This window comes from Rattus norvegicus, chromosome 17, assembly GCF_021556685.1.
Source record: "Rattus norvegicus strain SHRSP/BbbUtx chromosome 17, alternate assembly SHRSP_T2T, whole genome shotgun sequence".
Classification (NCBI taxonomy): domain Eukaryota; kingdom Metazoa; phylum Chordata; class Mammalia; order Rodentia; family Muridae; genus Rattus; species Rattus norvegicus.
In genome coordinates, this window is record NC_141550.1 from 7,140,588 (window position 1) to 7,163,297 (window position 22,710).

The window sequence follows — 22,710 nt, forward strand, 5'->3', positions numbered from 1 at the left end:
CCCAGGCTGTTACTGTTTAGTTGAAGAAGCCTGTCATCTCTGGGGCAGTTTACCTGTTTCTAGTGCGGAGTGGTGGGAAAGGCTCTGCAGCAACATTGTTTCCCTGTGGCTCCCATTTTCTTAGCAGGCCTGGAGTAAGGGCATGGCATCTGCCTGGTGATTGTCTCTAAGCTGGTACATTGTGCTATCTAGCTGGCTCTATACAGCCTGCTGGGTCCAACTTGTGGCCTGGAACCTCCAGCTTGAGAGAGGAAGATCAACACATGCCTGTGATCTACCCCACTGGTATTGGAGAGCTCACTAGGCAGGAAGCCTTTCTCCTAAGAATCACTTGGCCCTTCTGGGTAAGGCTGACTTGGAGATTGTGTCAACCTCTGTTGCCTCTGCCCTGGCAACAACTGGTGCAGGAAAAGGACTGTATTGTATCTGTGAGTCTTACCTCAGAGAGCTGGGATGGAGAAGAGCCTCTAGGGGGGACATTATGAGATGACCTAGTCTCAAGTCTCAGGCCCCAAGAACACCTCTGGCCAGTTGTGATTCAGGACTCTAAATCAGAGCTTCCAACAGATTTCCTGAGGGCTCCCCACCGGTGAGCATCCTTTTCCTGGGAGAGAGCTGTGGTTCCGGCTTGGTCATTACCTCCAGAAAAGAGTGTACATTGTGTTTACATCCCATTATTAAATGTTTGATGCGTAAAATTGTGTGTATTATTTATAGAAGTTGTTAAATCCAGGACAAGGTTTTTTTTTTTTTTTTTTTAAAAGCTGAGTTAAAATGTAAAACAAACACCCATTTTTGTGATGCTTCTACCTGCTGCCTCCACTAGAGAGGTCACTGAAATCGATGGCACTTGTCAAACACCTGATAGGAATTTTTACTATCTCTGTCTGTCTGTCTGTCTGTCTGTCTGTCTGTCTATCTGTATATCCTGTTACAAATTTTTAAAAGGTTCAGATAAAATGGTAGGATTACAACCATTTACATTTAAAATTTTTTTTAACTTTATGTAAGTAATTCACGTAAGCCTACGTGAATTATTTTGCCTGTACCTATGCATATGTATTTTGAGACTAACTGGTGTCTGTGGAAGACAGAAGAGACCATCAAATGCTCTGGAACTAGGGTTCCAGAAGGTCGTGAACCGCTGTGCGGGTCCTAGAAAGCAAACCCAGGTCTTCTAGAATGGCAGTGAGGATTCTTAGCTGCCCTGGTCCTTTGGCCTTTGACACTTCATCCACATGTGTCTGACTTCCCAAGAAGATTTTTTAAAAAAGGTACCCTGGAACCTTGAATTTGCCTGGTGCAGATGGATACTGTTTTCTCCTTGGCTCCCCTATGGAGGACAGAGAGGTCGGCTGTCTCTGCAGACTGCTGCCAGGGGAACATGCAGGGGCTTCTCCTACCCAGCTGAGCAGGCTGAGGTAGTTGCAAGAGGTCTTGTGTGGGGCGTCTGTTCGGGTGGGGCCATATAGGAAACAGGTGTGTGGCTGCAGGGTGGAGAAGGCAGACTCTGTCAGTGACCTGGAGCAAGCATGAGACTGACAGGCAGGCACTGAATGTGGAGCTCTGGGAGAGACAGAGGGGTCTCAGGGTGGACGTGGGTAGAATACAGGGTGAGACGGGCTACTAACCCCAATACCTTAACTTCTTCCCATCAGCTGGCTAGGAAGCTCTCTGACAGAACAGAGGTTATTACCCTTCTTTATGCCTTTAGCTTATTCTATTTCTTGAATACCAACAATGTGTCACTATGGGTCACATCATGTCCGATATAAGACAGGAAGTGAAGCTTTCCTTGTCATACTCTGTGGTGTAGCCAGCCGGTGGCCTCCCCCTCACAGAGGCTTACAACAGTTCCAGTGAGCGTCATTTCTGCCCCTCTTCTTTCTGAATCTCCAGACAGAAGAAATAGCTCTTCTGAGGCACGGGATGTCCACAAAGCATGCTGGGAAGTCTGGCTGAAGTGCTAAAATTGGTGGCTCTTAAAGTGTCTACTACCTGTCAGGGTCCGCCATGCGGCAGTGCTGGAACCAGGAGCACAGGGAAGGCAGGTGCTAGGTCACAGGACACGAGCAACCTGTAGATTCCCCCCACCCCCTTTCAAGGAGCGCAGAGTTTGGTGAGGAAAAACATTTGAGTCTGTAAAGAGCCGGTTACATGTTAGTGTGTGAAGGCCTTATGACGAAGTCGGGTGATGATTTTTTGCAAAGTAGATGCACACATAAAAGAATATTTTCGCCTAAAATACGATTCAGAAAGTCTCTTTAAAAACTACTTTGTAAGCCTCCAATCTGAAACTGAGGGTCATTCTAGAGAGCCACGGCCAGAGGAAGGGGAGGCAGCCTGCTAGCCACAGTAGTCTCAGCTGCACACACACTGTGTGTGTGTGTGTGTGTGTGTGTGTGTGTGTGTGTGTGTGTGTGTGTGTTTTAGTTTCTGTCAGCTTGACAAAGCTAGAGCCACCCAGAAAGAGATAATTTCAAGTGAGGAGCTGTTCCTATGTGATTGGCCTGTGGGTGTGTCTACATAGCATTTTCTTGATTATCGGTTGACACAGGCGTGTTCTGTCCACTCTGAGTGGTACCATCTGTGGGCAGATGGTACTGGGTTGTCTAAAAGGCAAGCTGAGAGTTGTCTAAAAGGCAAGCTGAGCAAGCCACAAAGAGCGAGGCAGGAAGCAGCTTCCTGCGTGATCTCTGCCTTTCTTCTTCCCTCTAGGATGCTGCCTTGGCTTCCCTTCATGATAAACCGAAACCTGTAACCCAAATAAGCCTTCCCTTGCCAGGTTAGCAGTTGTCAGTGTTTATCACAGTGACAGAGATCAAACCAGGGCCCAGCGCTATTTGAAGCGAGAGTTGACACAGTGACCTTTCAGCTTTCTGTCAGTTCGTCCTGCTGCCTGCAGGCACATCCCCTACCCGGAGGCCTTTTGGCTCTGGCTGTATATTCTGACACAGCCTGCCTCACCACGTAGTCCGGTCCACGTAGCTTTAGACGAATACACTCTAATTTACTCCAAAGTCAGGGCAAGTGATGTTTGAGGCCCAGGCCTGGCTTCCTTTCACAAAGTGCCTCTGGTCCCTGGGAGCGCACTGGTCACATGCTGGCCATTTCAGGAGCGTATATAAAAGGGAGCTTGGGCCGGAAGGGAGCTTGCTCTCTGTTCTCTTGCTCTGCCATTGCCCTTGGGTGGGTGACAGCTGGAGTTATACCCAGTGATTGCAGAACCTTTAGAGCCGGCTATAAAGCACTTTGCCTGGGTTTGTAGTTAGTCTGGGGATGGAACATCTCATTCTCTCACAGTGAGCCCATGTCCACCTGTACTCCAGAGAGTTGCTTTGCAAAATGCCGGTGGTTTCTCAAAGGACGATCTGTGTTTTCTAAGGCAGGGACTGTATCTGCTCTTTCCCTTCCATTAAATGATTCCCTGTGGCGCCCGATAAGAGATGGCGTGCTGAGTGGGTGCATAGTCAGTTCTGTCTCTCTCTCGCCTTCCTTTGAACCTCCCTCCACCTGGTTCCCAGGCCCTAGGCCTTTGCAGGAGACTGATTATATGCAAGCCTTGATCCGGAGAATTTGACAGGCAGGAAAGGAGGAAGCTCAGATAACAGATCTGGACCAGAGGCAAAGGTGCAGAATCAACCGCACCCCTATAGATAGGTTCAGTGCTTACCCTCAGTCATGTGACAGAAACTGTCTCAGGACCCTTAAGGGCTCGGCTCTGAAGTCAGGCACGCGTTTGGCTGAGTGCTGAGGTCTTTTATGAGTTGCTTAACCTCCAAGAGCCTCAATTTCTTTCTCCATATTGTACAAGTAATAAGAAAGCTGGCGCCTACTGCGATCTAGGATACCCGTAAATACCTTCACTGTCTCCTACTTGTGTTTTGAGCCCACTGAGATTTAAATGTAAAGTTAGGGGACAGGGACCCGAAAGCTACCACCGTTGCTGATGAAAAGATGACAGGATGCTGTAGCTTGTGGACTTCCGACATTGAGTCCCAGACTTAGCTGGATATCCCCATTAGATCCCAGTCTAGTTATAGGAGGGTTTCACTCACAAAAACTCCAGAGATGGGGGTGGGGCACAAGCTTTCACTGCATACCACTCCCAGAAGAAGGGGCAGGCAGAGCACCTCAGATAAACCATCAGACTCGGGAAAGAAGTGGCTGTACTTTGCTCTGGTTTGAATATGGAATGTCCCTCACAGGCTCAGGTATAGGATATTCCTCATAGCGCCGGAGGTATTGGGTGTGTTGTATGTTTGGTCAGAGAGTCTGGAGAATAAAAGCTAGCTGGGGGAGGTAAGCAGTCTATGTCTTGTGACCTGACCCAGGCTCCCCTCTCTTCTGCTCTGCTTTCTGTCCATGCGATACCGGCAATTCCACCACAGTGTCTTATTACGGGCAGAAGCCATGAGCAAAACGAATCTTTCTCCCTTTTAAGTTGTTTATGACCAGCCTCTGCCATGGTAATGAGGAAGCAGGTTACTAAGAATGTTCTCGAGGACTTGCTCTGTGTGGGAGGATTTGTTGGGAAGCCCTCTGTGCTTACGTGGGAGGGCTTCACGGGCCATGCAGAACCCCACACGCATTCGCGTTCAGATAATCCTGTTTTGTAAATGGCGACAGTTGAGCCTGCTGTCAATTTAAATTTGCCTTCCAGTTCTTCGGCTGCGTTTTGGGGAGTTAGTTGAAGAAACCGGAAGGGCCAGCCCCAAGCTAGAGTTCTGAAAGCCAGACCACTAGCATGGCAGACTTCTCCCTTCCCCCATCTTTGTTCCCTTAGAGTAAGGATACCAGCCGCTCCCTGGGAAGCTGTGCATGCATCTGGCCTTGCCCGAGTTCTAACCGTCTGCCCTGTCTCTCTCTCTCGCAGTGCAAGTTGGAATTCCATGCTTGTTCTACAGGCAAAAGCCTCAGCTCCCTCTGCGATGGGCCCTGTCCGTGTCTGCCTGAGCCTGAGCCAGAGCCACAGAAGCCCAAGGCAGAAAAGAGTGGTGAGTAGAAGAGGGTTCAGAGGTCAAGGGGCAAGGGTTCAGAGGTCAGAGTGACTTGCACTGTCAAGTCCAGCTCACTTGCTTGGAGCCAGGCTGTAAGAGACCTGTTCAGCCTGTAAAGGGACTATGGGCTCACTTGGCAAACAAGCTCTCCAGCTTGGGCAGGGACTCTGAGCTGAAGCACTTTCTACCGTTAAGGAGAGAAAGAAGAGCAGAGGGGCTTTTAAAAGAAACCTGTTAGCGCAAGGTGTGTGCCGGGCTCCTTCTGAGGGTAGTTTAGCTCCGGCATGGGAGGGGCAGGTTTTCAAGGACCCCTGCCCTTGGGCTTATCTCTCTCCAGTTGTAAACTCTAGAATCCTTTGAACCTCTCAAGACCGAACATCACAGAAACTGCAGAGATACCTCGGCGGAGGAGAGCTTTCTCCCCTAAGCCTTTCTTCATCAATACGTTCCACCGGAGTCCCGCATAAAGCCAAGGGACAGATGAAAGTGGACACCGCTGGGGACTGCTGTTTCCGGTCCAGGGTTGAGAGGGCAGGGACGACTAGGTTTCTTGGGATATTTCCTAATGGGGAAATAATAAGGTCTCATTAGCCACTGCCTGCTTCTGAAATCCTTCAGTGACCATGGGCATTCTTGACTGTGACTGGCTGGTTCATAGAACACACTGCATCCCCATGCATGCCAGTGTATGTGGGAGAGGGAGGGAGGGGAGGGGGAGAATGCAAGAAGCGTCTAACGATTGAAGAAATGAACAGAGCGAGAGACAATATCATTTTTACCAGCCGCATGGGCAAGGACTAGGGCAAGGAGATGAAGACTTCAAGTCCAAGTCTGGGCAGTTCCGCTTTAGAAATGTTAAAGGCTCTCTGGGAAGTGTAGCTCAAAAGAGCAATATAGATCGGGAAATACTGCGACCACAAGTAATCACCAAAGATTAGTATTGATTTCCCAACATCAGATCTCATTGCATCTCAGGACAGTTTATTTATGTGAAAACTTAAGATACGATGTACAATACCTCTTTGTATTTTGGGCATGAGGTGTTGATGTTGTTGGTATCAATGAGGTCAGCTGGGGAAGTCCAGGTCCTCATTCACGTCAACAAAAGAACTCAGAGGAAGTACACAAAGCCCAGCAAGATAAAAAAAAAAGTGAGAGTATGTCACAAATCAAAAGGGAATACTTTTCTGGGTAGTAGCATGGGTGGCTTCATGGGCGAGGCCCACACTGGAAGGTTGTTCCTTCTATGGGTGAGAGGATGCTCATGGAGGATTGTCTCTAGGGTGGTGTGACTTGATTGCTTCCTACTTTGATTCATAGCCTAAGAGTCTGCTCAAGTTGTATCAGGAAAAATCATGCACAGCTAGTGCCTGAAGTCAGACATAGCACCCAGCGGGGACAGTTTCTGATAGTTTGTCCTTACTGAAGGAATGTCACTTACCAGTGCTTACATCCTGGTCATGTGACAGAAACTGGGTTTTTGTGGCTGGTAGTATTTTTGAAGATCTTGAGAATATCCCTACAAACTAAGCCCCTCCTGTCCCTGCCTTGGATCTATTTTCTTTTACTACATAGTCCAGAAAATTCTATCTAAAATTTTCTGAAGGCTTATTAGGAAAGCAAAGAGAGCTGTTTCAGAGACCTAGAGAGGTCCTGGCAAGGGAAAACATGCGGTCATGGACTCGGCACCAGGCTGGGAATAGACCGAGACTGCCAGTGGGTAAGAGCAAGGATCTTTTTTTTAAACATTACACACTACAATTCTAGATCCATACTCTTCTAATTTCCTATTTATTTCTTTTCTTTGTTCCTCTATTCTGAGGGAAGGAAACTAACCCAAGGAGTCCTCTGTTGTTTTGCCTGTGGTATCCATAGATGAGGTGAAACCATTTCTTCTCAGGAGCCTCCAGATTTGGTGGTTTACACACTCACATTGAAGTAACACAGCCCTGTTTTGGGGCAGACCTTTTCAATTTCAATGAGGAAAACCCTGAGTTCTTTATAATGTTCTTCACACCTGAGGACAGGTAACTTTGGTTAAGCATGACCTCCAGGCATAGCTGTGTCATCAACTTAGGTAAATAGTCACTGGTAAAAAGTAAGACATGTTCTCCATGAAACCGTGCAAGTGTATCACCATTAAACAGGGATAAACAATGCCATGCCTGCATTCAGGAAGGTGGGTGAGGAGGAGACTGTTGTCTAAGTGAGGTTGAGATTTGGGAACGCTTGTTAGTGGTGAGAGACAGTTCAGAAAAGCACAGAGCTCATCTTCGCACAGCAGACAAGCCAACATTACAAAACCGTATTAACAGTATCTCCCAACAACCAGTTTCCGATACCCACGTCAGTGCCTTGCAGATGACGTGCTTGTTTCTCCTCCTTGCCCCTGGACTGAAATGGCTCCTGAAAAATATTTACTCAGTTCCTGAGGCCATTTGGAAGTTGTCTAAGAAACATGGCCTTAGAAGCCCCACATGTTCCGGCTACTATGAGTAACTGACATTTGGGGCAAGCTCTTCCTCTGGGACTCTGAGTCTGACCTTCTATGCTAACAATCCCATTGCTAACCTCTGAGTTACGCCGAATTTTCATGTAAGCATGGGGTGAAGCGGTAACCAACTGCCAACAGCAAGACTGGAGACGGGGTGCTGTGTGATTACTGTATCTAGCATTGTCCTAATGGAGGGGAGGATAACCCCTTCCCAGCTCGAATGATTAATGACTTAATATGGATTCAATTGGTGACTCCTCGGAAGATAGCAGCACCTATGACTGAGAAAGGCTTTTGATAGCCCCTAGGGTCACCGCATTACGTACATCTGCAGTAACAGGGCTTGACCCACACTTGATCGAGGGAAGACGGTCTTTCCCTTGGACTGATGGTTCTTTCTATGAAGCTTTCAGGGTGACTTGTAGCAAGTGACACGAGCTGGGCTGAACTTGTGGTAACTGGAATGAAAAGGAACGTTGATTGTCAGGGAGGGGTCAGAGGTGAGGGGCAGTTCCCAGATGACACCTGAGCCGCAGGGAAGGGAGAAAGGCTGAGCCCCAGCCACTCTCTGTTACCTGTCATGGCATCCACAGGAAGTCTTTGCCTGTAAAGGACCTTGTGGCTCCCTCCTGAGGCAGCAGTACTCTTGATTCTCACAGAAATCATGTTTTACGGTCTCGCAGATACCAGTGTGTCCCCAGTGTGGTAATGTCGTTAAGGGACATTGCTAATGGTCTGTGTCAACGCCATTACCCTTTTGAACCTCCATGTGTTCTTAGAACATACTGGGGTCACTGCTAGGTATATTCAGCTAAGTGAGCCTTGGCTCTGAACTATAGGAGGTGAGGAGGAGAGGGGGCTTCTGAACTGCAATATAGTACGAGGTCCTCCTGGATATAGTTTGTTGTCCTTTGGTATTAACCCAACTATCTGGAGTTCTTCGGTTAGTTGGTGACCAATGTTTATTCCTGCCAGGCCTAGGGAGAGCTAACTGAGGTTGTGCCCACGACTCCTATGCGCCATATTGACTGATGTCCCATGGGATCCTCTCCTCTCTGGCAGATGCGTCTGTGCCGACTAGTACTATGACCCTATTCAAGGATACGGATAGGATCAGGCGGTCCTTTGGCGGTGCTCGGGCACCAAGGAGGCCATGATGAAGACCAGAGCCTCATGTCTCTCTGTGAACCTTCCCACGCAGCCTTTCCCATCCCCTGCAGAGGACATGCGCTTGATTCCCGTCACACACCGGGAACAAATCACAAGCCTCTGTCTCTATAGGGCTCTCCCACTATCTCAGTTTTTCAGGATTGCCTCCTCCCAACCCAGGACAAGAACTGGGTCTTAGGTGCGGAGCACGGGGTGAACAGCATCAGCCTTGGGTTCAGTCAACCCCCTCCCTTTCTTCTTCCCAGAGTCTCACTGCTTGGGGCCCCAACACTGATCAGTATTAGGTGCAGGCAGGGGAGAGTGCGAGGACTTGTCCACTCGCCCCCTCTTAATTTAAGAGCCCTGCATTTGTCCAGTTTTGGTGATTTTGAGATAAGATGTATCTCACTTGTAAACTGGAAGCGTCTGCGAGTCCTTCAGCCCCCTTTTGAAGTGAAAACCAGGCGGTTGGGTTTTCATTCTTTTTACTTCCCTGGCACCTTTCTTTTGACGTGACCCCTGAAGAGCTGGTAGGGGACAAAGTCATCCTTTCATACCTCTGAGTACTTCTTATTACATTTCTCAATTACCTTATGACCAGGGGCAAGTTACCTCTCTGATCTCATAAAGCCAGGCCAGCCTCAAAATTGTAGACTAACGATTGTTCAACAAAACAACAACAGAAACCAGAAGAAAGAAAACTGTTTAAATAAGAGAATTGAGAGGCAAGGCGTATAGCACAGTGGCAGCGTACCCGTTCGGTCTATGTAGACCTAGAGTTTGATCTCAAGCATTAAGACAAAAAAAAAAAAAAAAAAAAGGAGAAAGGTTCAGTAGATCTTTTAAGCCTAAGTTTAGTGTCTGGAATTTGCCAAGGCTAATGACCAGGAAGTCCCTTCTTAGATGGAGTGTCGTGTCTTAGCTGCAAGGTTTTGCAGCTGCCCTTTCTTCAGTCCTCAGTGAAGGGGTGGGGATGTCTTTAGTGCTAGGTGCATGAGTCTTTACAGTGGAGACAATCAAAAGAGAAAGTAGCAGTCTCTAAACTGTGGCTCTGGGTGCGTATTTCAGTTAGACGGTGGGTAACCCCCTCTTGGCTCTAAATCTGAGTCCTCCCAGCCTGACTCCCCCCACACTCCAGTAGAGCTAACACCCCTTACCCTGAGCCTCGCAGCCTCACTGTGGGCTTTGTCCATGCAGGGAGTTTTGGTGAGCACCTGGGTGAGGGGAGGACTCTGCATAACCGTGGAGTTCCTGGTCGGGAAGGTCTCGGTTACTGCTGCCGTACCTGCATTTACAGCATCTGTGTTTTGTGAAGCAGAGGCCCCCCCACCTACCTGCACATCTACAGTAGATAAAGCTGACAGCGAGTAATCTATGCGTGTGCTTATGGATGTGTGTGAGCGTGTGAACACATGGGGTGCACATGTGTGCAGAGGCCAGAGGTCGACTTCAGGAATCTCCCTTAATGCTCCTCTGTCATAGATTCTTGAGACTTGGTCTCTCACTGACTCTGAGCTGTATTGGTTGGCCAGGAGCCCTTGGATCTCTCTGTTCCCACCCTACTTCCCAGCGCTGGGGTTCCAGATGCACTAAAGTTTATGTGGGTATTGGGGATCTGAACTCAGGTCCTCAAGTTTTATATAGCAGGTGTTACCCAGTGAGCCATTGCCCTAGTCTCCAGACATCTTTATGCCATTCCCATATACCAGAGGAAAACCCTGGAGGCTCCCTGAGAGAGGGACTAGGTTACTGGACCTCAGGTCTCTATAGCTGGATCCCAGTTGGTTCCCCTCAGCCTGGATGAGGCAAGAGGTCTGCCTGCTGGGAGTTTACCCTGGCTCTGAAGTCATCCACTGAATCTCACAATGTCAAACACAGGTAGACAATGTCCTCATATTCTTAGAACCAGTAGGATTTGAACTTAGAACAGTGACTTCCTCTGCCCCATCTGTAGCAGGAGATGAAGAGGCTAGAGATGTTCACTAAGAGTAGCTCTGTCTCCTTCTGAAGGCTTTGGAGATACCTCAGGAAATGCTGGAGGAAGCTAGAGGGTGCTCCCTGTGGGCCAGCTGTGAGCTGGAGGACGGGTGAGGGGGCGAGCTGGGCTCAGGGAGCAGGAGAACGGCAGCTCTTGGCGGCTGGGCTTGCTGAGGGGGAAATAATAACTTCCCTCCAGTAGAGAAATCACCCACAGCGATTTTCCTTTCTCAAAAGGTGTTTTCCACCTGAGAGAGATTCTGAGGGGGAAGGAGTCCTGTGTTGACAGACGGTTGTCTAATTCCATTGCTTATCACAAGTGGATCCGAGGAAGTGTGTTTAAATGGGAACAGGAGACGGTAGGAAGGAGAGAGTCGAGTTCTGCTCAGCTGTAATGTCTCAATAGAAAACTCCTTTAAAATAAAAACCTGCCACCTAGGTTCCTCGGGCATCAGTTCTCAACCTGTGGGTTGCAACCTCTTTGGGGTTCAGATGAGTCTTTCCCAGGGGTCACCTAAGACCATTGGAAAACAGAGACCTTTACTTCACAATTCATAATAGTAGCAAAATTACAGTTGTGGAGCAGCAACAAGATATTTTGTAGTTGGGGGGTCACCCCAGCATGAGGAACTGCAGTAAAGGGCCATAGCGTTAGGAAGGTTGTGAACCACTGACCTAGAAGCTTGGAGATTGTCTTTGCAACCTGGAGAGAAGGCTCACCTTTAATGCCTGTGGTGGAGGAGAGTAGAGGCCCCAGGCCTTGCAAGCCTGTGATGTAAAATCAGCTTACAGTAACCGTTTCCTATCCGTTCAGCTCACGGTGTCTATTGTTCTGTTCCAGACTTTAGTCAGGAATTAAACGTACAGAGGGGCATTTAAGTTTCAGGAACCAGCTATTCTAAATGCCATGGCTTAGAAAGAAAGAAGGAAAGAGAGAGAGAGAGAGAGAGAGAGAGAGAGAGAGAGAGAGAGAGAGGAAGGAAAAAAGGAAAGAAAAAGAGAGAGACAGACAGACCTTGAGAATTAAATTGGCAACTGCTTAAAGAATTTGAATTCCCTAATCATGACTCTGAGGTAAGTGTTGCATTCAGCTTTGGTCTCTGCTTCTTCCTGTTTTGCAGGACCAACTCTGGGATGGTAGACCACAGGTCTCCCTGGTCCTCCTCATGCCTATTTGATATTAACTGATCAGAGAAAGCTTCGAGGGAAAAGAGAGGGGTAAACCAAGGCGTGACTGGAGTTCAGAGTAGAGGACGGAAGCATGTTCTAGAAGATAAAGGCTTTGATAATTTGCCCAGCCCATGCCCTTACACTCTCTACACGTTACCTCCCGAGGCTGGAGAGAGGCCTCAGCTTTCCAGTGCTTGCTGTTCTTCCACAGTGCCCGATTGCTGTTCCCTGCACAGGTATGGGGTGGGTGGCTCACAAGGCCTAGGATTCCAGCCCCAGCTCTAGTGCCGGTGCCCTCTTCTGGCCTCCATGTGCACCTGCACCCAAATTCCTGTATTCCACAGACAAAACCATGCATAACAAAAACTAAAATAAATATCTAAAAAAGAATTACCCAATAATGCACAATCTTATGTAAAAATCTAAATGCTAAGGAGAACTTGTTAATTACTCCAAGATCTAACCTGCTTTCTGAAAATGTTTCCAACTATGTATGTTTATGTGTGTGTGCATTTGTACATATTATGTATATGATGCATGTGTTTATACATGCACACATACACACTCTGTCTTTTAAAAAAGATTTATTTTATGTATATGAGTACATGGTAGCTGTCCCCAAACATACCAGAAGAAGGCATCAGATGGCCATGAGCTACTATGTGATTGCCGGGACTCGAACCCAGGACCTCTGGAAGAGCAGTCAGCACTCCCAACCACTAAGCCATCTCTCCAACCTCGTACTCTGCTTTCTTAAGCTTAATTCAAATCGGGGTGTTTTGTATCCTGGCTTTTGTGCATCATGGATGTTTTCTTACAGAATCACAACTCTTTCCATGTGTCTCTGTGTGTGTGTATATGTTTCTGTGTTCCTACCGATGAATCACAGCTACGCTGCCTCTGCTCCTACCTGGGACTCCAGACTTAAATACACACCGGCCATTCATCATCTGTGCGTGGCTTCTCACAGGCACAGCAAGTGTGTCATGTCCCAAACAAACCTCTTCCTCCTGGGACACCTTAAATCATTAACCCTGCTTTTCCCCTGGCAACAGGAGCAGCCCCTCCCCCTCCCTCACATTTCACAGATAACCCACCAGCCAATCACATCGGCACAGCTCCTACCTTCATTTTTAAACATGTCTTCCCACCACTACTACTATGACTCTGATAGAGATTCGTGACATCTTTGGGTTTTATTTTAATCTCTTGCGATTGGTCTCCTGGGCCCTATGTCCTCTCTGAACACAGTAGATGGACACGTGTGAGCGAGTGTATGCTACCACTACCCAGGACACACCAACAACCGACTCCACATCTTGTTCAGGTTAATTGAAAACTGAAGACATCTTGGTGATGCGCAAAGCCCTACATGAACTGATTGATGTCCCGCCTCCCTTACTTACCCAGCTGTAAGTTCACAGGCCTCTTCTAGCAGACACATCACATAACCATGCCCTCGACTCTGCCTTTTCCTGGACAGCCCTCTAACAGATGTCACTTTCTTAGCAACTTTTATCCAGTTCTCTTTGCTCCTTCTCTACTTAATTTTCCTCCATAGCATTTATCACCCTCTAATAGATTCCATTTACTTCTTCCTGCCCTGGGCATTGTCTTGCTTAGCCAGAATGGAAGTTCTACAAAGGCATGGTGTCTAGAGTCTCAATAACTGTCAGATGTTGGATGAATCTGGTTCTTCTCCTGTGTGTGTCTGTGTGTGGTGTGTGTTTATGTATATATATGTAGGTCTGTATGAGTACATGTGTATATATGAGTATATGTGTATGTGTGTGAGAGTGAGTGTGTGTGTGTATGTGTGTGTTTATGTATATATATGTAGGTCTGTATGAGTATATGTGTATATATGAGTATATGTGTATGTGTGTGAGAGTGAGTGTGTGTGTGTGTGTGTGTGTGTGTGTGTGTGTGTGTATCCAATGTTTGAAATAGTTCTCGAGAAGGCTCCATTGTAGTACAGGATAAGCCTGTATTAGGTGTTTAATATGAGACTCATGTTCATCTGCTCAATTCTTCTAGCAAATGATGTTATTTCTACTGCTGATGAGAAAATGTGAGATCTGGATAGATCGTAGATGATAGAGCAGAGGGTTAAGTCTTTTCTGGAACTTTCATTTATCCCTTAGACTGTTCTTTTTTTTTTTTCTTCCCGGAGCTGAGGACTGAACCCAGGGCCTTGTGCTTGCTAGGCAAGTGCTCTACCACTGAGCTAAATCCCCAACCCCCCATTGGACTGTTCTTAATCAATATAAAATGCCCATGAATGCCGGGCTTCCTTTAAAGAGTGAAAATAGAGTTTGATATACTGAAAAATACTGAAAATAGAGTGAAAAAGAGTTGATATACTGCAATATGCATGCCCAAACACATGCATGCACATGTGTGTCCATACCCACATATCTCCATGACCACACATGTCCACACACATGCATGCACATGTATACCCATGCCTATGCATGCCCAGACACATGCATGCACATATGTGTCCATGCCCACATACGTCCATGACCATACATGCCCATGCACATGCATATCCACACATAAGCATACCCACCCACATGTATACCCATGTACATGCATGCCCACACACATGCATACCTATATACATGAATGCCCACATATATACATGTCCATGCCCACATATGTCCATGCAACACATGCCCACGCACATGCATGTCCACACATAAGCATACCCATCCACATGTACACCCACACACATGCATACCTATATATATGCAGCCCACGTACATACATGTCCATGCCCACATATGTCCATGACCATACATGCCCACGCACATGCATATTCATGTACATGAACAGCATGCACATCTATGTATGTTAAGCACATTTCCCTGTGGTTTTGGGACTCAGAGGGTTTGCCCCTTTCCTGGTATCACTCACGCTCCTCACTGACAGGGTTTCTCCAAGGTGAGAGACACACCGTCCTCACCTATTTTCTCCTCTGTCTTTCAGCCCTGTGCAAGGCTCTCTGGAGTTTATCATTGTCCCCACCACACTGTGCTTTTCTGATAGTCTCAAGTTTCCCACCTAGCTTCTTGAAGATAAAAAATCATTTGTAATCAGTCCTGAAGTCAACTGTTCCTCCATGGTTCGGCTATCTGCTGCTGTGCGAAAAAGATAGCACTGCGCACTATGAAATAAATTGGAATCAGGATCGTAGGAGAGCATGTGGCTGCTACACCACCAAGTGGGCTGCTAAGCAAATGCTGCCTGTTTCCTGGGTACCACTAGGAGAGCTGGGAGCCGGGCCTTTGACAGGGTGGGCAGTGAAGGAAGGCAGAGGCCCCACTCTTAACAGGTGAGATTAAGTGAGCTGTATTTTACCTAAAAATGCCACAAAGTTTAGCAGCCTGGTGTCCTCCCCTCATCCTGTGCCATGTTATAATCAGTGTGACCTCGGTATCTTCCGCTTGCGTGCCGATCCTCAGGATGATGCCATTACCATCAGGGTGACATCACTGTCCTCTGCTGGAGTGTCGTCATCATCGGCATGACGCCATTGTCCTTTGCCGAGGTATTATCCTCACCGTCAGTATCATGTCTGCACTCTCAACCTGTGCGTTGTCATCGTCAGGATGACGTCACTGTTCTCGGCTCTCTGCCCAGCATCTTGACGACAGGACAGACATGGCCGCAATGATAATGATTCTCTGTTGCAAAACCCAAAGTGGCTGTCTGATGTGACGTGGGTAGGGGTGCCACTTTGACAGGGCATGAAGGGGGCAGTGGTACATCCCACTTTGGTTGGTCCACTTAAAGAACATATAACAAGGCAAGATGAAGTCCAAGCTCACTGTTTTCCTAAATATACCACGAGACATACCTAGATCCATGGGACTGTAGGCAAAACCATATAGCAACCTGGACAGTTCCAGTCTGCACAAAACAGGGAGAAGAGGGCTCTGACAGCCACATCCTAACATGACAGTGTGATTCTTCTCCGAGTCCTGTGGGTAGCTCCCGGCAGCTCTTCTGTTCGAAGAGGATCTCAGAGCAAGGAAATGGTGGATGTTCTAGTTAATTAGTTCAAGACCTTGGAAGACCTAGAAGGAAAAGCAGTTTAGGACATGTTGGGGAGCTGTGTGAGGAAGAAGCCTGGTAGGAAGGAGCCAGGACCACGAAGGTCTACAGAAAGTACAACTCCTGCTTTCCAGAGCAATCGCCAGCATGGTGTAGAGCTCTTTCTTCATTGCTTACCGTCTTTTACCTTGTGGAAGATGCTTGTGTAAGGAGCTGTCAAACACTCCCTTTGGGCACCAGCCTGGAGGTCCTGGGAAGGGAGCTGCAAGTCTTTTCCTTTTCCTCCCCAACCCAGAGAGTGCAGAGAGTAAGTGCTTCCAAGGCCTGTCTGTGCTCTGCATGCTTCAGTCTCCTACAGCCCCTTGCCTTTCGGTCATACATGGAGGCAGAGTGAGGCTGGCAACTCACTAGGACCCCTGGGTCCATCTTGAAACAGGGTGTTAGTGTGGCCCTGGCCCCAGAAGTCACACAGGCAGCAAGTGCAGGTCCTGTGAGAACAGATTTAAAAGTTGAGTGTCAAAAGACCAGGAAATTAGTGTTGCAGGGAGTTTGATTAGAGTAAATGTCCGAAGAACAGGGCTGGTACAACAAAGGTGTCTTAAAATTGGTTTAAGCTAAGTTTAAAGAGGGAGAAAAAGTCATTTGTATGGGGCCATGAAGCTATTACTTTAAGGGGGTTCCTGAGACCTAAAAGGGTTGGACCTCTATCCCTATATGTGTTCAAATCTAAGCACGTACTGGTTCTAGGCTAGACTTACCGAGGGGGTTTTCAGAGCCCCAAGACAGAAGCCCAGGGGAGTGAGCACCCCACCCCAGCTTTCTCGGCGGACTCTGTATCTGGGCCTCAGCCTCCTGGGTGGACCTGGCATTTGTGCTTCCCATAGGCCTGAGCCTCGGCCTCCATATAAATGGTGGCTTTTATGGGTCCCTTTGCTTGTATGTGGTTCACACCTGTTAGTTTAACCTCTCTGCTTAGGCCTGCAGCCCCAGTTTTCCACACTCCCTGTTCTTGCCTGTGCACACATGCCCAATGCAATGGATTAGATCAGAATGCCTCTGGGCCTTCGGGGGATGAATTCACTGATGGACTACGTAGGTGCCTATTGTCTCCTTGTATTTAATAAATCTTAGGTCTCTTGTGATGCATGTGTTGATCCAAACCATCCCTGTCTCCCTCCTCCGACTCCTCCAAATGCCCCTCGACAAATCCCAGTGTGCTCTCTATGCCTTTTCTAAAGCACATGTATCTGAGATCCCTGTAGGTGAATGGGTCGATGGGTTAAGAGTCAGGCCCTTCAGTCAAGGACTCTCGTCTGAGTTCCCCAAGCTCATCGCTTTGGCCTTGCTCTATCCACCCACACAGTGTGTTTTAATAGCTCTTCTGGTTCAAACCGGTTGTCCCTTTACATCCATGGCTGGTATGGACAGGGCTCGGTTGGGCATATTTCTAGGCAAAGAAGGAGGAGGAACTGGTGATTGAAAGAGGAGTTTTGTTTGTTTGTTTGTTTTGTTTTGTTTTGTTTGTTTTCCACTCAAGCTGGGTGTTTGTAGCACAAGAATTGCACATGGTCCTATGTCATAACATGCTCGTGCTCCAACCCGATTAACACTGGGCCCAGGAGGAAACCAATCTGCCTATCCAGGAAAATACAGCAAACTAGAGCCACAGGGATTGGGTACTTCACACAGCTTGCTGCTGACGACCTCTGAGCTCCATTTAGACGTGGAAGGCAAGATCCCAAACACTGTTTTCTTTTTGCCTCTCAAAATTGAGGTCAGCGGTTGAGTCTGTTAGTAGGAGTAATGTGTTTTCCTGCTCCCGCCCATCCATCATCCTGCTGTCCAGCCTTAATCATGTGCTCACTCTGTGCCCAGATGCACCACCGTGTCTCCCTCAGAGGGACAACAAGCGCTGTCTACAGTGGAAAATCAGTAATGCGTCCTGCACACAGAAGCACTTGTCTCCCAAGGTTATAGTTCTCTGAGGCTGGGCGGCTAGCAATCTCTTTATGGAGTTGGGTTTATGAGTCCCGCAGCCCGCAAGATTTTTTTTTTATTGACTTCTGAGAAGTTTGCTGGAATTTTGACCTACTTCCATTGTGGCCCCTGTGGTCAGGCTCCATTACATGTGGAGGAGACGAGGACACTGACCTTAAGATGTAGACAATACTTGAGCTGCCGGATGCTCAAAGGACATTTGGTTCTCTAGTGTGGGGATTGGTAGGCTCTGCCTCTGAAACTGACGTCTGATTTATCCTTGTATCCCAACACAGGGCTGATTTTCATCTGGATGCGACCAAGTGTGACTTGTATTATTAATTTGCAGTGTATGGGGTATGCATTTAACGAGAGTAGTATTTTGATACATAGATCTCCAGGTTAAAGGTACCATTCCGGGTACTTCCTGTGTTTTAATTGTTCTGCCATCACTGGAGACTGCCTGAGGCTTGGTTTGTTCTGAGCCTTCCGGTTCACTAGGTTGCTTTCCTTGGTTGCTCACTGTGCCAGCTATAAGTGGACATTCGCTCTCTGATTTCCACAGAGGCGGGAGCCTACCAGTTTCTCTTCCTCTGACTTCCCGGCAGTCTCTGCACAACCTGGGGTTTCAGGAAAACACACGTGGTGCACTTCTTTCCGTTATCTGACCTCGCGTGGCACACAGTGGGACCTGGAGAGGCTGTGTAGTTGTCTAGAAGTGGTGTGGGCTGTGGAAAACCAGGTAGTTGTGGAATTGAAGTTTGCTCTAGAGTAACAGATTTGAAGGAAGTTTCTCTGAGGCTCTGTTCCTCATCAATGAAACAAAGTGATTCGGCTTGTCTCGAGGAATCAGCATAAAGATGGGATGAATTCAGAGAGGTAGTTGTGAAAACAGCTGACTCTGAGAGATATTCAATGGTCGTTTGCTGTTGTTGCTGATGACATAAGCACATGCATAGGCCTCTGGCTTGGGTCTATTTTTTTTTCTTTATTAACTTGCGTATTTCTTATTTACATTTCAATTGTTATTCCCTTTCCCGGTTTCAGAGCCAACATCCCCCTAACCCTTCTATATGGGTGTTCCCCTTCCCATCCCCCCCACTACTACCCTCCCCCCAACAATCACGTTCACTGGGGGTTCAGTCTTGGAGGACCAAGGGCTTCCCCTTCCACTGGTGCTCTTACTAGGCTATTCATTGCTACCTATGCAGTTGGTGCCCAGGGTCAGTCCATGGTAGTGGCTTAGTCCCTGGAAGCTCTGGTTGCTTGGCATTGTTGTTCATGTGCGGTCTCGAGCCCCTTCAAGCTCTTCCAGTCCTTTCTCTGATTCCTTCAACGGGGATCAAATGCTTAAATTGCCCTAGATACACAAAACACATGAAACTCAAGAAGGATGATCAAAATGTGAATGCTTCACTCCTTCTTTAAAAGGGGAACAAGAATACCCTTGGCAGGGAATAGGGAGGCAAAGATTAAAACAGAGGCAGAAGGAACACCCGTTCAGAGCCTGCCCCACATGTGGCCCATACATATACAGCCACCCAATTAGACAAGATGGATGAAGCAAAGAAGTGCAGGCCGACAGGAACTGGATGTAGATCTCTCCTGAGAGACACAGCCAGAATACAGCAAATACATAGGCGAATGCCAGCAGCTTGTGTCTATTATACACGCACTTTGTCAGTGCACTGCCTTCTAGATATTTGAGTTCTAAGATCAGCTTTGTTGACCTAGAGCAGTACAGTCAGCCCTCTACCTGTCATCTGTTCAATCCTGGTGGTGGTGGTTGTTAAGGAAGAATCTACTAAACTATATTCTTATTTACCCAGGTTTTTCCAGTTGAGGCTGGCCTGTTAAATTTAAGTGTTCTAGAGCTTTCTGAGAAGGCTTTGGGCTTGGCAGTCCGGTTAGACGTGGCATTGGGTCCTCCTCACTCCTGAGGTGTGCATGGAGCAGCCGAAACACTTGTAACCATAAGACGCCAAGCCCAGGGAGGCAGCCTGCACATGGAACAAAACACAGTAGGACAAGGAGACAGCCCAGGGCCCTGGTGACAGCATAGGGAATTTGGACAAGTGCTGTGACTCCATTTCCCTCAGCTTGTGCCACAGACTAATGCCACGTGACTGAATGTCACCATTGACACTGTTATGTACCGTTAACTGCACACTGTAGTGGAAACAGAGCCTGTCCGCTAAAGACCATGTTTGTGGAGGCACACGGCATTGGCGTGAGGGCCTAGAGCTCCCAGAGTCAGGATTCAGGGATGGAGGATACATAAGAGAGCTGCAGTGCCATCTCCCAGAGTGGCAGAGGGGGTTTCCTGTGGGTCTTGGGCACAGAGAACTCAGTGAATGTTCTTCGTGGATAGCTGGGGGCTGGTAACCCGCATGTGTGCGATACCAGCCGCTGTCCCTCACACCTATAAAAAAGGAGCAGCGTGGTGCACGGCCAAGCAGTCACGCTGACCTTTACTGTGTGCAGGGAGGAGTGTGGAGGAACTGCCCAGCTGGAGACGACAGCATGTGACACTAGGCAGCAGGCCCGGACAGCAGTTAGGATTAAAAAGAGGAGTTAATCATGTTTGTTATAGAACACTATTAAAATACTGCAAACGACAACGGATAAATTTTTAAAAATGACTCAGTCTCCCAAACTGAACGCAATCACACACCATTTAAAAATCCTTACTAGGAGCTTAATAGTGCTTAATATTACCCACGTACCATCTATTATTCTTTTAAAACTTTGCTTTTAATGTCTGCATGGTATTTGATTACATAAGTGTAATGTAATTTTTTCTAACTGGTCCCGTATTATCGAACATTTAAGCTTCTTTCTAATTCACTGTTATAAAACTCTGCCTTTATGAACATCGCAGTGTATTAATTTTGCAGACATCTTAATTATTTGCATGAGATTCAGTCCTAGAGGGAGAGCCTGTGCGTTGGAGAGCATACACGGTCTAAGGCTGTTGTTAAACCCCGGCAGGGCTTCTTTCAGGGACGAGAGAGCACACTTGCCTATTCTGAGACACTTAATATTTTACAGGATTTACAGAGATTTTTCTATTTTGTGAGGTAAGAAAGAAAGCACCTTAATTAGCTAAGATTTGGTTCCAGTCATATGCCCGAGACTCCAGTTCTTGCAAAATAGGGCCTTGAATGAAAGAGGGTCTCCTTTATTTGTGTGTTACCTAGTTGGCTTTCTTTTTGCTGTGATAAACACCATGGCCAAAGACAACTTGGGAGGAAAAAAAGGTTTATTTCGTCTTACATTACAGTCCGTCATTAAGGAAATCCAGGGCAGGAACCTGCACTCAGAAACTGAACTAGAGACCAAGGAGGAACGTTTACTCACAGCACTAAGTCCTTGAGGCAGCCCAAGGTGTCTCGGTTTGGTACTGCCCACAGTGGGCCGAGCATGTCTACATCAATGGACAATTGACAAAATGTCCCATAGCCGTACAGACAGGTCATTGTGATGAGGCAATCTCTGTTCCCTGGTGACTCCAGTTTGTGTCAAGCTGGCATAGGTCTAACCAGAACTCAAGTCAAGTGCTAGGAAGTTAGAGACTCAAATGGGCAGCCTCCGACATGAGGGACCCAGGCTTCTTCCTGTTGTTTCTCTGGAAAGCCCACTCCATGGTAGCAGTCTGCTAGAGTGGCCATTCCACTGCAGTGCACTCAACAGGGGAAATCGAAAGGCAAAGGGAGCTGCACCGCTTTCTTTCATGTGTTTATCGGTCAAGCTGGGTGTAATTCCACCGACATTCAAAAGCCAAGTCAGTCTAAATTTAGTCTGAATCTAGTCAGAAGGCCCCATAACTGGGAAACGTAGCTTTAGGCTTGGGATGGAGAAGGGTAGCTGGAAATGCAAGTTCTCATTGCCACGGAAAGCACAGCAATGCATCTTGGGAAGCAACTGTGCCAATCCATCTGGTTCTTGACTTCTCTGTTTTGGTTACAAAGTTCTGACGTGTGTTTGTGAGGGGGTACTGTGTGCGTGCTGTTTGTAATTGCTCTTCAAATTCCCCACATGCCCTGGAATTTCAGACTTAAGGCGCCAATATTATCCACATTCTTCCCAATAGCATATGGATCCTTCACGTACGCCTCCCTTTTTTCCAACATGCTTGTTTTGAAGAGTCTTTGGTACTGTTTGTCTGCTTTTTGTTTTGGATGTAAGATCTCCATACATAGTCCAGACTGGCTTCAAACCCTTGACCTTCCTGCCTCAGCCTCCTGAGTGCTAGGATTCGGGAATTTTCTGAGGTTTATTTCCATCCCTTAGATCATCCTTGTCTTTCAGAGTTTTTGGCTTTGATTGACACCCAGCCTTCTCTCCCCCATGCTGAGGCCAGGTGTCCCTTTCATTCCGTTCCTCCTGTTGAATGCACTGGGCCAGTGCCATTGAAACAGGAAGCCCCAGTGAGAATGCTTTCATTCTGCAATCCTCTTGTCTACTATAAGGAGTGCTCATTTTATTCTGCCATTATGCTTCCTGTTACAGAGTGAGGGCTGAGACCCACTCAGGGATTAGAAACTATACTTGGAAAATTTTAATCAATACTTCTTGGGACACGATATGAGAAATGCATCTACAGGACGTTTCCTGTCCGCTTTGAATAGGCAGCTTTTTCAAGAGTTCCTTTTACCCAGTAATTTACCTCTTCACCTACCAGCTTTCAGGTTTTTCCCGGTTATTCTTACCCATTCATTTGCCTAGATGATATTCCAAAATCACTTTCTCAACCCTTGGAAAATGAGGTTTAGATTAGGTCTACAAGGTAACCTGACAAGATCTGAGCGCACTGGGCTCCGCTGCGCCATCTGCAAGTGTGGCACATGTGTGTCTTTACCCACGTCTCCTCTAGCAACGTCT

At 47.4% G+C, this 22,710-nt stretch overlaps 1 protein-coding gene across 2 annotated transcripts in view; it reads left to right on the forward strand.

Annotated features, from left to right (window-relative positions):
• The window catches only part of Spock1 (sparc/osteonectin, cwcv and kazal like domains proteoglycan 1), a 480,034-nt gene that overhangs the window by 393,365 nt on the left and 63,959 nt on the right, over positions 1-22,710 (forward strand). For both annotated transcript variants that reach the window (XM_087590365.1, NM_001271297.1), the window contains 1 exon segment: positions 4,877-4,997. In XM_087590365.1, coding sequence (XP_087446491.1) covers positions 4,877-4,997 — 121 coding nt within the window.